This window comes from Aspergillus clavatus, genomic scaffold, assembly GCF_000002715.2.
Source record: "Aspergillus clavatus NRRL 1 1099423829805 genomic scaffold, whole genome shotgun sequence".
NCBI classification, from domain to species: Eukaryota; Fungi; Ascomycota; class Eurotiomycetes; order Eurotiales; family Aspergillaceae; genus Aspergillus; species Aspergillus clavatus.
The window spans coordinates 4,138,965-4,151,625 of NW_001517094.1; the positions used below are offsets into that span (position 1 = coordinate 4,138,965).

General features: G+C 49.4%; 2 protein-coding genes across 2 annotated transcripts, besides 1 other annotated feature; both read right to left on the minus strand.

The window, feature by feature from the left end:
• Positions 1-50: 50 nt before the first annotated feature.
• ACLA_031900 (origin of replication complex subunit 5 family protein) lies at positions 51-1,838 on the minus strand (the record flags this gene model as incomplete). Its single annotated transcript, XM_001269880.1, has 3 exons — positions 51-1,211; positions 1,293-1,670; positions 1,752-1,838. 3 exons carry the CDS (start codon positions 1,836-1,838, stop codon positions 51-53), a joined length of 1,626 nt encoding a protein of 541 aa, XP_001269881.1.
• A 931-nt stretch (positions 1,839-2,769) lies between these two features.
• Positions 2,770-6,554, minus strand: ACLA_031910 (putative RNA-binding protein; the record flags this gene model as incomplete). The annotated part of the gene is made up of 5 exons (XM_001269881.1): positions 2,770-3,884; positions 3,953-4,892; positions 5,047-5,293; positions 5,517-5,950; positions 6,282-6,554. The coding sequence occupies 5 exons, from the start codon at positions 6,552-6,554 to the stop codon at positions 2,770-2,772; spliced, it is 3,009 nt and encodes a 1,002-aa protein (XP_001269882.1).
• A 1,283-nt stretch (positions 6,555-7,837) lies between these two features.
• Positions 7,838-7,863: a microsatellite.
• The last annotated feature ends 4,798 nt before the right edge of the window (positions 7,864-12,661 follow it).

The following is a 12,661-nucleotide window of genomic DNA, read 5'->3' on the forward strand; positions in this document are numbered from 1 at the left end:
GGTGATCGCTGTACTCCCACTGTATCCAAGAGTGTTGAAAGTCGTATGGTTCAATCTAGCCCACCCGCCAACCACTCGCCAACCTCCACGCCAATCCCCTTGGCCATCTCCCCAATCCAGTCCCCGGATACATTGACACACCATTTCTCCCCAGCGTCAGAGGTAGTATTCCCGCTGCTCGTGCCACTCGCTCCCATGCCCATACGGCTCGAACTGTCGCGGCCTGCCGAGGGCACGACGAGCCGGAGACGCCGCAACGTCGCCAGCTCGGCGTAAATCGCATCCGACACCGCTGTCGTGCGAATTGGGTTGGCGGGCGGGTTAGGGTCGATGGCGTGGTAGATGGCGATGAGGCGCTCGAGGGGGAACGGGCGGGCGGTGAGGATGGTCGACGGCCCCGTGATGCCGGGGGCGCCTCCGGCGGAGGTGGTGGCGGAGGTGGTAGCGAATGCAGATTCGAGGGTGGATTTCGTGATGCGCGTTTTTGTTCTCTTGCCCTTTCTGCCGGGGGTTGCGGGGCCCTGTGTCGCGGCGCGGTAGTCTTCGGCTTGGGCCTGCGAGAGGACCTTCAGACGACGTCGGTGGTGCGCGCGCTTGTTGCGCGCGGAGAGGGAGGAGGAGGAGAATTTCGAGAAGAAGATCGTGTCGAGGCGTTGGGGAGTGTGCGAGGCGAGGTATGCGGATGTGAGAATAAGGGTCGGGAAGTAGGGGAGTGATGGCAAAGGGGACGGGGCGGACACGGCAGTAGCCATCGAGGCCTTGAGGGTCGAGGCAGAGCCGGTGCCAGGGGCGACGTCCTCGGTGACGATGTGATGCACCAGCGCTGCTTCGCCCTGTTGGCGGAACAGCGAGCGGTTTCTGACCAGGAGACGGGTGAAATCCCACTCTGCACCTCCCGGCGCCGAGTCGCCGCTGGTGATGGGGGCAACAAACTGCGGCCATAAATTCTCGCATATGGACTGGAATGTAGGTATTGAGCTGGCCGTTGGGCCGACGAGGGAGTCGTAAACAGCTGATACAAAGTGCGGGTAGAGCTTGGACGCTGCTTCTTGCGGAAGCCCGATGACTGGAGGCGGCGCGGAGTTGAGGATAATGGTTGTTGCTTCTTTGCGCGTATATGGAGGGAAACTAATATGGGGCACAGCCGCAGACTGCAGGAAAAGCGGCCGTGGAGAGGAACTGAGGATGAGGACCACGCATAGGGACGGGATCTATACAAGTCAAGTCAGCATGCGGTTCATCCCTGTTTGCAGTATACGCAGTTTTTCGTCTCCCTTTCCCCCTCCACTTACCAGCTCGCCAAGTCTCGCCAGGGCCGACAGAAGCGTCTGCGGCGCCTCGCGCTGCTTGTCAATGCCATCCAGCACTAGCACAAACTTGTCCTTCTTTCTCCCGGCGTCGGAAGCAAGGCATTCGGCGAGCAAGACCGCAAGCGTGCTGATGTGCTCGCATCGACCTTTCCCGAATTTCTCCCACTCGTCCTTAAGACCTAGTGCCTCCAGCATCGCCCACAGTATCTTCGTCAGCAGATGACGGCCGGTGATGCACTCAGTGCTCCGAACAATCGCGTGTGGCACATCGAGGGCGGAGAGAACGGCGCGAACGATCGTTGACTTGCACGTTGCCGAGATGCCGTGTACGACCACGGTGGATGGACCAGGTGTCCCACGCTAAAGAGAGATAGACGGCAAGTTAGAGATGCGACAAATACAAGTCGTTGAAAGTGCGATAAGGCAGTGGTGCAAACATACCCCGAGAAGACAGGCAAGCTGCCTTGTCTGAACTTCTCGACACGGCCATTGCTGGCTGATTGAGTAAAGACTCTCGATTCGAAGCATAAGGGTTGGTGAAAAGCTGGTGATATTACTACTACCATCAAGCTCTTGAGGGTCCTGGGAAGCGCATATTGCTGGCAAAAGATAAGGTTGACTATCGCGCCCGCAGATCAAACGCGCTGCAGATGCGAACTCACGTGACCATCAAATGCGGAGGAACTGCTTGCCATATTGTCTATAATTTGGGGGTGAAATAGTCTACTCATTATATCTTGGAAGAATTGGCTGTGCCAACATATGGATTTTGAAAATATGGGTACATCTAATCTACCGAATGTGCTGTTGTGACAAGCGTGGGAAGAGACAGTTGAGATCAAGTGGTACTGTAAACAACAACCCCTGAAATGCATGGAAACAGATGAAAATTGCTGCCAATGCTCCTGGCCCTGGTAATGAGAGAGGAGGTCGATTCAAAACCGATATGTGGCAATTTCCAGAGTTCAAACGACTGTTTCGTCTCGCCTTGACATGGAGAGGCGGACTCGATCAGCTGAAGGCCAACGCTTGATGCAACCGTAAAAGGGCACAGATTCGAATGATAGAAACCAATAAAAGAAAGAAAACATCGAGGAAACTAGAAACACATCTGGGGGATCATATGTGGGGGTGGGGGTTGAATGCAGAGTTTGACAATGCCATGAAGAAGCAGGAATAAACATTCCGGGTGGTGTTGAAAAGAAAAGGGCGAGAAAAAGAGCAAAAATACAAGCCAATAATGCAATTCATCATCTGCATCACATTGCCAGAAAATATGGAACAAAATGCAAAGTATTGCATGAAGATAAAAATCTTGTCGTGGTATCAAAAGCCGAGTCCCCCAGGTTGACTAACGATGAGTCAAAAGGTGGCCGTAAGTCATCAAGATCGTAGCATCATCTCAATATGAGTACAATTCGGTGAACAGCAACTACGATCCCAGACGCAGTGTAACGCATTAAAAGTAAGCGTACAATTGACTCTGGGCCCCGAGGTTGCCGTTCGGCTGCTGAGCAGCAGGGGTATAAATGCTGGATGAATTCTCGCTGGCGCCGCCAGACGCGGTATTCGAGGCAGATCCAGATCCAGTGGCAGGCACAAAATTCTGTGTCGCGAAATGTGTTCCAACAGCAGGGGCAGGGAACGAGTTGTGTTGATACAAGAAAGGCTTCTGTGGGCCTTGCAGGGGACCGGGAAGCTGGGTAGAGTTCATTTCGTTCGGAGTGACCTGTCCGCTGGTTGCAGCGCTCCCTCTTCCAGAGCCCTCGGCGGCCATCATCTTTCCAGCAATTCGGCGGCCATGGGGTGTCTGGCGAATCGAAGGCAGGATTGGGCGAATTGCATCCACGATGCGGCCTCGGGTTTCCGGGTCGGCGAAGTCCATCGCGGTCTGAACGACATAATTGGCAAACGAATCGCGAAGCATCTTTTCAAGCTCAACTCCGACCAACATTTCATCAATCATCTGACGTTTGATCTGGAAATCCGCCGTGCGGAGACACTTCTCAATAACATTGGAGCTGAACTTCTGTTTCGAAAGCGCCGGGATATTGCCGCGGAAAGACTGGCAGAGGGGCTCCGTGAAATGAGGCTCGGCAAGATCCAGGATGTACTGCACAACGTAATTTCCAAATGGATCCTGAACCAAAGCGAAGGCATTGCTAGTGATCTGTGCAATCAGACGGGCTCTCTGTTCACCCGAAGCATGATCAATGCAACGCTGAAGCACACAGCAGCCATGACGGTGGGTCCCAACGACGACACAATTGCCACCAACTGCATCGTAAATGAACTGCGCGTCCTCTGCAGAAAGACGATTGAGACATTTCTGAATGACGTGGTTGCCGTTAAGATCCTGAACTAGCTCCACAACATGATCGCGTAAAGCCTGAATCACAGTCTGAGTTTGCTCGGCGGTGGAGATGAACTCAATCATTTTCTGCAACGCCCGAGTTCCGTGTTGATTGAGAGCTATCTTTACAAGCTGGTGCGCAGCGTTGTTAATAAGAGCAGTCCGCTGGTCATCGTTGGAATATTCAAGCAGCTTCTGACATAAGTAGTTGCCGAAGGGGTCTGTGGGAACAAAACTCAGTTAGAAGATAGGGACACCGCATATCAATAGAAACAATGGATTCACGAACCAGTCATCAGTTCAACGACATGCAAGTGGGTTTCGTCGAATATCAGCTGAACGTGCTCCGGGTCGCGCTCCTCCAGCTTTCTTTGCAAATACCTGCAACCATGTTGATCCTTGCAGAGGCTGTACAACTCGCCTCGATAATGCTCGAGTGGAAAGTTGGTAAAGCGAGATAATTGGCTCGATTCCGTATCACCGTTTCTGCGAGGAGCGGCGCTTTTCGCCTGACCTTCTGCCAAACGGAATCCAGCGTAAGGAGGGTATGCACCATAGGAGGCAGCCGCCGAATTAAAGTTTTGAAGCTGACCGTTGACGGGAACTGGGTATCCCTGAATGCCATAACCATAGAAGGGAGGCGGGAAAGTGTTCACAGCGGGGGCACCCACGTTATTGGGAGCTGTTCCAGTGGTGAGCTGGGGGCCAAAAGGAGGAGCGCTAGCCTGCAACGTGGTTGGCTGGGACAAGGTGCTCTGTGGCTTCGTATCGTCATGCTGCAGCATGTCCTTCTGCGGACCATTGGTGGCATTCGCTGGGATCCTGCCCATGGTGGAAGTGTGCTGCTTAAATTGGTCCACGTGGGTCTTTGGAGGGGTGATTGCAGGATTGAAAGTGTCGCCCTTGACAGTGGGTACATCGTTTGTGGAGTATGAAGTCTGCAAAGACATGGGACGGCTGGAACCAGCTTGACCCACAGTTGCGTTACCTACCTCGTTGTTATAGTGAAGATTTGCCTCGAGGGAGTGTCTAGCAATGTGACGTGGAGTAGACGACGCTTGAGAGTGGGGTTCGCCCGTCGAGCTACCGAGCTGATCAAGACGGAACATGTTCAAAGCGTTCTGTGGCATGCTCTGATGGGAAGAACGATGACGACTATGTGCGTTCCAAGTCTCTGGATTTGGAGTACGTGAGTTTGCCAGGTCCAGGGCATCAGAGTTTGCAGAAAGCTAGGAAAATAAGTCAGCAAAAGTCACAAGCTGGTTGTGGGACAAAAAGGAGGTAGACCAGGTAGAAAGAGAGAAGTGAGATAGAATGTGTGTGTGTATGTCTGTAAGACAAGAGGAACCAAGGTGGGGGGAAGACATAGCATTCAAAACCTACCAAGCCTGAATCGTCCCTGCGTGACAGGGTGGGAAACTTGTCGTCAGGATCGGTCAGTTTGAGGTAGCTCTTGATGTCCGGAGTAGGGATTCGATCGTCTTCGGTCACAGTTGCTCTGTCATCCTCGTTCTGAAGTAGGTATTTGGCTGCGGAAAAGGACTCCAGGCCTGTGTTATTGCTGAAAGCAGAGATATTAGGACGAATCTGAGAACCCAAGCCAGAGGCAGGCATTGAATAGCGGTGAATCCTGGCAGAAGAGTGTTAGCCAGGCATAACCCCAAGCAGGTGACGCAAGCTTGAAGGTGAAAAGCATAAAGGAGAGATTTCATATAAGAAACACGCCATGCCAGCATCACGTGAATGTTGAGATAGTGACAGCACCCCTGTGGACTCATCCTCCACCACTCCATGCCCAACAGACAAAGGGACGATGCAAACGAGGACGAGCATTCGGGGAGAAAACAACTTACGAAGGTCCAGGACGAAAAGGAGAAGCAGTTTCTTGACTAAAGTCCTCCTTCTCAGAGTTTCTACGAGAGCCAGGAACCGAGTGCACAGAGAAGCGATTGGTGGGGGTCTGGACAGAGCTGTGGCTTGCTTGGCTGGGAGGAGAGGTCACTTGGGAGGGAGCAAAGACATTGAAGAAGCCGGGAGAAGAGGTCACGCTCGAGGTTGAGAAGCGGGTGGGACGAGTGAATGCACCAGCAAAGGCATTTTCACGGTATTCTGGGGGAGTTGTCGGCTCGCTGACGGGGCCCGACAACCCCGCTTTGGCCAGATCTCTAGCCAGCTGGTCCATCTCCTGCTTCTCTTTCTCGTGCTGCAAGTCCAGGAGTTTCATATCTTCCTCGAAACGTCTCCTCTGCTCCCGCATGTACTCTATATGCTGACGCTTCTTCTCGAACTGGAAATGAGTCAGAAACGGGGCTTCACAGTAAATAGACCATAAAAATAGCGCAGGCTGACAACGATGTCATCACTTGGCAAGTTTGAAACACGAGATAGAAAGGGCAGCGGGCCCTATGATGTCAAGCAAAGTGAATGAGACAGCAGGGCGGGGAGGGAGTGAATGACTACAATAGAAGGGGGGCTGTATTGAATAGAGGTGATGCTGAATAGATGAAACCAACATGCAGACGACACTCAAAAGCAGCGACTACAATATGAGCTCACATGCGAAATGGAGCCAAATCGCATTCTTGACTAACGGCGGATTATGACCATGGGACGCTTACCGATGACAGCAAATCCAGCGGATCAGCGATGTGAGACGAGCTTCCCACATTGTTCAAGTAGCTCCAAGACGAGAGCTTACTCGAGTCCGTAGTGAATCGTCGCTGAAGGTTGGCGCGCACATCGCCTGACGGCCGCGAAAACGCCGGGGCGAAGCTCGAATGGCCTGGGGAAAGCGGATTATAGCCGGGGAAGGTAGACTCGGAGGGAGGAGATCGCGGAGAGGGGAATCGCAGCTCATCGAGGCGTTCACTCAGCCCATTTTTGAAGGCCATTATGGGCAAGTTAGAGTATATTCACGGACTAATACCATTCAGGGGTTGAGATAACAGGTTAGAGGACAGTTCTCTAATCGCATTATGGACGACGCAAGATTTAAAGATGGAGTAGAAACGACTGAAAGCAATAGGGCATCCCTACGTAAGACAGCCCCGGGGAAACAACAGTGAAGCAGACAGAACAGGGAGAGGATATCAGTTGGCGGTGTGCCTCCTCTTTAATGGGGGTGCAAAGTAAGGGAGTCCCAAGAGGGGCTGAGGGGAGACTTCTGGCGGAGCAAATCTTCGGAAAGAGGGCCACGACTCACACACAATGAACGCCTCGAGAGTTATAAATCCAAGCCTAAGATGAAAACACCGTCGACCGTAATCCGATCGGACAGCACGAGAGGTTATTTCGAGTGTGGTTGGCACGTTCAGCAACGTGGTCCTAAAGATGCGGAGATCTCGATGTTGGCTCTCGCAGGGCGGGATTTGCACCGTACACACTCGAAACGAGCGGCAGGCGAATGGGGAGCGCAATGGGAAACGAGTGAACGATATGCAATGCAATTATTTCCAAGAACCACAATGATGAAGGGGTAAAAGAAAAAGGAAAGGATAGTAAAAAAAAGAAAAAAGAGAAAAAAAAAGAGAATAGATGTTGTACAGATGAGTTAGGGGACAGAGGCGAGGATGAAAGAACAAGCGAACCCAAAGGGCAGAGAGGGAGGAAATGAGAGGGGGGGAACCAGACGAGAGAGTGGGCGGCGGCTGGGAGTCTAAAGCGGGGAGTTTATAGCAGTAATCAATCAGTATGTATGGTAGTAGTATGAACTGGACTTCTTTAGGAAAACGGTCTTTTTTTCTTCTTTTTCCTTTCCCTCGTTGTCTCCTTAGTTGTGTGCCTGATTTCCTTGTGTATAGAGTATTTTTTTTTTTTTTTTTTTGGTTAATTTCTTACGGAGTAGTGCTGCTTAAAATCCGTGAGCAGATCATTGATGATGATGATGGCAATGCAGACCAGCAAAGTTGGAGATGCAAATATACTTCAGTAGATATATCTATCCATCCCTTTGGGGTCTGTGTGTTGGATCATCCTAGCTCTTCTCTTATTTTTTTTTCTTCTCTTTTTTATACTGAGGACTAAGTCAAGAGGAGCGAGAAGAGGTCCTGACTCCTAAGTCATCCTAATCCTATCCTCCACAATCAAAAGTGATGACTTTTCCATCGCCTATTCGTTCTCGGTCAACGCAATCAATCAATTAATCAGCGTTGAAAGAATGCTGGATGAGCTGTCATCTCTCTCTCTCTCTCTCTCTTCTCTGACTGATGACATGATCCTCGTTCAGAACGAGGATGATTTTCTTTCTGACGGATCCAAAATCTGAATGGACTCCTGGGCAGCCCTTGATTGGACCTTACATTGCTCTTCCCTGTGCAATTTTGATGCTACTGCATGCCTTGAACTAGTTGGGGAGGGAGTGGTGGGAGCTCTCCCTGGAGGGGGCGCTGACTGGGGCTTGCTGCGGCTGGCAAGATTGGCTCTTATCTTGTCTTCATCTTCGCCTCCTTTGAAATCAACATCACAGGTCATATTATGATGGGATTACTGACCACCTACTATCTAGTTACTGAAGTTACTGTAATTGATGAAGTCTCCTTTTTCGGGAGGTTGTTGACTCGTGCAAGGGGGATTTTTTTTATTTGGGTTGTGCACCTGTGCTGGTTGAGAGCGTGGCCACTGCACGTCTTTCCTTGTGCATTGAGTGGAGAGAGAAAGAGAGAGACAGAGCAGAGTCATTCATAAGATATGACAGCGGATCCCTTCTAGCCTCTGAGAGAGTCCCAGGGGTGTCTGGGTGAGGCCAACAATAGTATCACTAGTTATTATTGATTGTTGCTTGAATGGACAATACATACTCTCTAGTCTCTACTACCTTAGCTGATACTAGGTACCTAGAATCTACTAAGAAGCGACTGTTCTAGACAACAAATCCATCAAGACCATTTTCAAATTGTCCACTGTATCCCTTGATCATCACCCTGTATCTCATCCAAGTTTATTCAATTGTGGTTGTTCAATAATAATCACATCAATAAATATGATTATTGTCAATTGTGTCAACATGGGTCAGTGGTTACTGGGTTACTGGTTAATTGGTAGAGTATCTGACCTTACTTTGTATAAGCGTGTCCAAACCACCAAGTTACCAAGTTATCAAGTACCATTCTGGATATCTTTATGGTTTGCCACGCGCGTCCCAAATGGTTTCGCGACTGAAACCTTGGTTAACGCTTATGAATTTTCTCAGACTCTTTTTCTGCCCGGGCTCAGTCTCTGGATCTAACAGAAATTGTTGAGAATCGGAAAGGGTTCCAGGGTTTGCTCTCGGATACCTTCTGAATAAGCAGATTTAATTTGGTGTTCTTTTCCTCCAAGTCTAGTCCCATGGATTAAGCGACTGACTGGAACAAAGGTTGGTCGATCTCTCCAGTGATATCTCTGACTCTTGATTGGAGCCAACATCTCATACTCTGTTTAGCTACTGTACTCCCTAGTCTGGATCAACCCCTATTTCTCTTGAGCTTTTCATGCAAAATACCTATTGAATTAATAATTCAACCCGGTCAGAGACTTGACTCCAAGATCTGTTCGCTGTCACAAGACACGAGGTGCTCAGGACCGATTCGCTTGTGGCTCTTTGCAACGGGCTTCTGCAGAAAGACGTCAATGGAGCTTGAATGGATGCTCAATCTGACTGGTGCAGGACAAGCGGTGTAGTACATGGAAACACAGGGAACAAATCATTAGTGAGCTTTTTGGATTAGGTGATTTGGTATGTTTCCTGGACTTCATGACAAAGAATCTTCCAGTAATGGATGTACTCTGAAGATACCTGTAGATATTTATCATGAAGTACTTTTTTTCGGGGTATTCATTTTTATAAATGAGCTCTTGGAACTAAAGTCCCATGGACTGAATGATAATGATTGCTTAATTTTGTAGAGGCATAGTCCCCTTTTGTTGACTATTATTAGTAATAAGGCTGGCTTCTTCACCAGGCAATAATGGAAATATATAGCTACTTCATAGATGGATCTGGCACTCCACTCCCAAAATATCCATTGGTGTATTGTTTTCATCCTCTGGCGCTACACAGTAGATCCGGTGCTTCAGGTTTTATCTATAAATCACTGATCAGTCATTGGATGTCCATCTATATTCCAATCCGATTCCTAGCAAGGTACCAGGCTACCAGTGACTCAGTGAGTCAGTACTCACAGTGCATGACAGACTAACTCCTGGGTACTTACTTGCCCCTCACTGTAACTAGTTATCACTTTGCTTATCTATGGGCCGTTTCATGTCCCTCTCCATCTTAACGTCCCAGGATGATGAGAGTAACTACTAACTACTCATACTGCTGTCATGCATGCCTTTCTTCATCACCATTATTAGTTGAGCAAACAATAGAATGGTTGTAATATGCCCTCGTATGAGCAGATCATCGCTTGATAGTCAAGTTTCATCTCATCGAAACCCCTGTGCCATGAAACCATCCACCTCATACCTGCAAGCGATGACATGATGCTATCTATCGAGTTACCAAGCCTCTTGAGTACCCCGCGCTGCCGAGGACGACAAGACTATGGTCAGAAAGACAGAAAGGTAATCATAATGTCAAAATGACAAAAATGACGTGTCATTTTGACTTTTTTTCCTGACAAAATAATATTTTGTTAGCAAAAGTTGAAATGTATTGGTAAAATCAGGGGGAGATATGACACAGTTGACCAACCCCCACAACAGAAAAAGAATATATGAAAAGTGATGAGTTTTGAAGCTATTCAAACCCAGGAGATAGCGAATATAGTCAAATTTTAGGTGTAGAATTCAATTCTAGGCTGCCCAAGGCCGTTTTCCAAGCACCTGCGGTGGCTCTGTCAGTTAAGCAGGCGGAGAGCTCTCTATCTCAGGCTTCTCAGCCTGTATGCTCATATTATCATGAATATATATGTCCGAATCATCTCTTCTTCTTCAAGCTGAAGGTCCTAGGTAGGTACTGGGTAATTGACTACTGGAATCAGGTGATAGAGAGATCTATATAATCTGATTGGTTGAATTTTGAAATATTGCTCTCCCATTGGTTACAGGAAAGTATCCACTTTCTTCACGTGACATTTGTCATTTGACATCTTGGCTAGACTTTTGACATACACCGTCACCACCCCTACTATAGAGATCGACTATGGGTCATACTCATGGCTTCTCTTCTACCCCGGCATTGGCCCGGCACGTCCCAACTGATCTCCACGCCTGTTCGATCTAATTCTAATGATTTCTGATTTTAACTCTGGCCAGCCGTCTGTACGATTATGCCCGTCAGGATAGCACACGCATTGAAGCAACCCACCGGCTGTCTTCAGAAGAACGCTAATAATACCATTGGGTCTTCTCAACCACTCTGCATTCGTCTTGAACAATCGAGACCTTAAGAATACACGTTATACGACCGTCCGCCACAGAATGACCAGTAAACCGTCATAATGATACCACCGGCATTCCATAACTATTTTACTTCATCACTCGTCAGTATTTCACCAGTGTATCAAGGGACTCTCTTACCTCCCCCCAACTTCGAAGGACATGAGCATTGTCACTCATGATGGCCTGGTGGCGAAGAACGTCGAAGTTGCGGTCAGAAGAACTCACGCCACAGGTTTCTCAGATACGGTGAACCCCACATAGTCTGAAAAACGATTGACATCAAGGGCTTCTAGGCTTCTGGGTTTCTCTGCCCTTCACTAGCATCTTCGCGGTCCTGGGGTCTCTATCCTGTCGCGCGTACCCAAAGCCATGCAGTACCCAACAAGTTCAAGCAACTAGGCTTGCTTCCGGACCCTCACTGCCCCCCTTGTGGATTAATTGAGCCGTTAGACTCAGACTTATCTCCTTGCGAGGCTGTCAGATTGTTGCCCAACTCTGCAGGTCTTGAGATTTGACTCACCTCCCGACGGGAGTGGGGATGCGCTGCCGACTCGGCATAAACTTTAGCTGCACACAGAGGAGCAAGCCTTGGCTCTCTTAGAGAGGGTGCTGAGAGAGCAAAGGCCTATATTCTTGTCCTTACAAGACAAAGAGGGATCTCTGTACTGGCATTAGTCATGCTGGGATACGCGACACACACAGAGGATGTTAAATGCTGCTGTTGGCGGTTGCGGCTGCTACAGTAGCCATCATGTGCAATCGGGTCCTAGTATATTCCCGGCAGAAGCGGCTAGGCCCCTAATTTTCAATGCCAATGCCAACTCACCATACTCGAGACCATCCTTAGGGCTACTGGTCCTGTGTCCTGTGTCCGCTGGCGACATTGTCAGCTTGAACTATCCTAAGAATGCTACGTCGTTGTCCCAAGCATGCATTGTCGGACATCATTTGGGTTGACAGGTCTTCTTCGTTGGCCGGGGTCGCGCCTCCAACCGCCCTTTAGGCTTCTGACAACTCTTCACATGTTCGTGGTCGTACCTAGTTTGTTGCGGAGCTGCAGATGCGGTTTACAGCTGGACAAGAAGCAACAATCCGAAATGCAGCAGGCTGTTTAGGGAACAGCGAGGTATTCCTTTCTAGCACAGAACATTCTCTCAAAGCTTGTCAGCCCTGTAAGTTGGGCACCAGTTGTGATGTCAAAAATGGTCCGGCGCCACCCTCCCTGGGTGACGGAGACATTCGATGCAGACAATCGTGGTTTCAACAGCTTCAGCATGTGACGCTGAGAACCCGCGATGCTGTGCCCAAGTCAAACCGGCTATTCGACGATGAGTCGATGTAATGTTCTCATGTCGAGTCTCGGCTCTGAGACCTCTCTCATGCAGCCACTTCTAAAATGACGTGCCTTTGGTTCGCGGGTTGTCGCATTGATCTCCGGATCGGACCCCATGATCAGCAATGGTCGTTGTTCTTTGAAACATGATCAGTATGGCTGATTTTTGTCTCATACACATCTTTCGCATTTCGTACCAGACGGATAAGTTGCACCGATGGACCGGCTTGTAGATGTTGTTTATATGGAGGAAGTTCCATCCAACCCGGTCGACGCTTGACTGAGAGTCATGCCATAGCC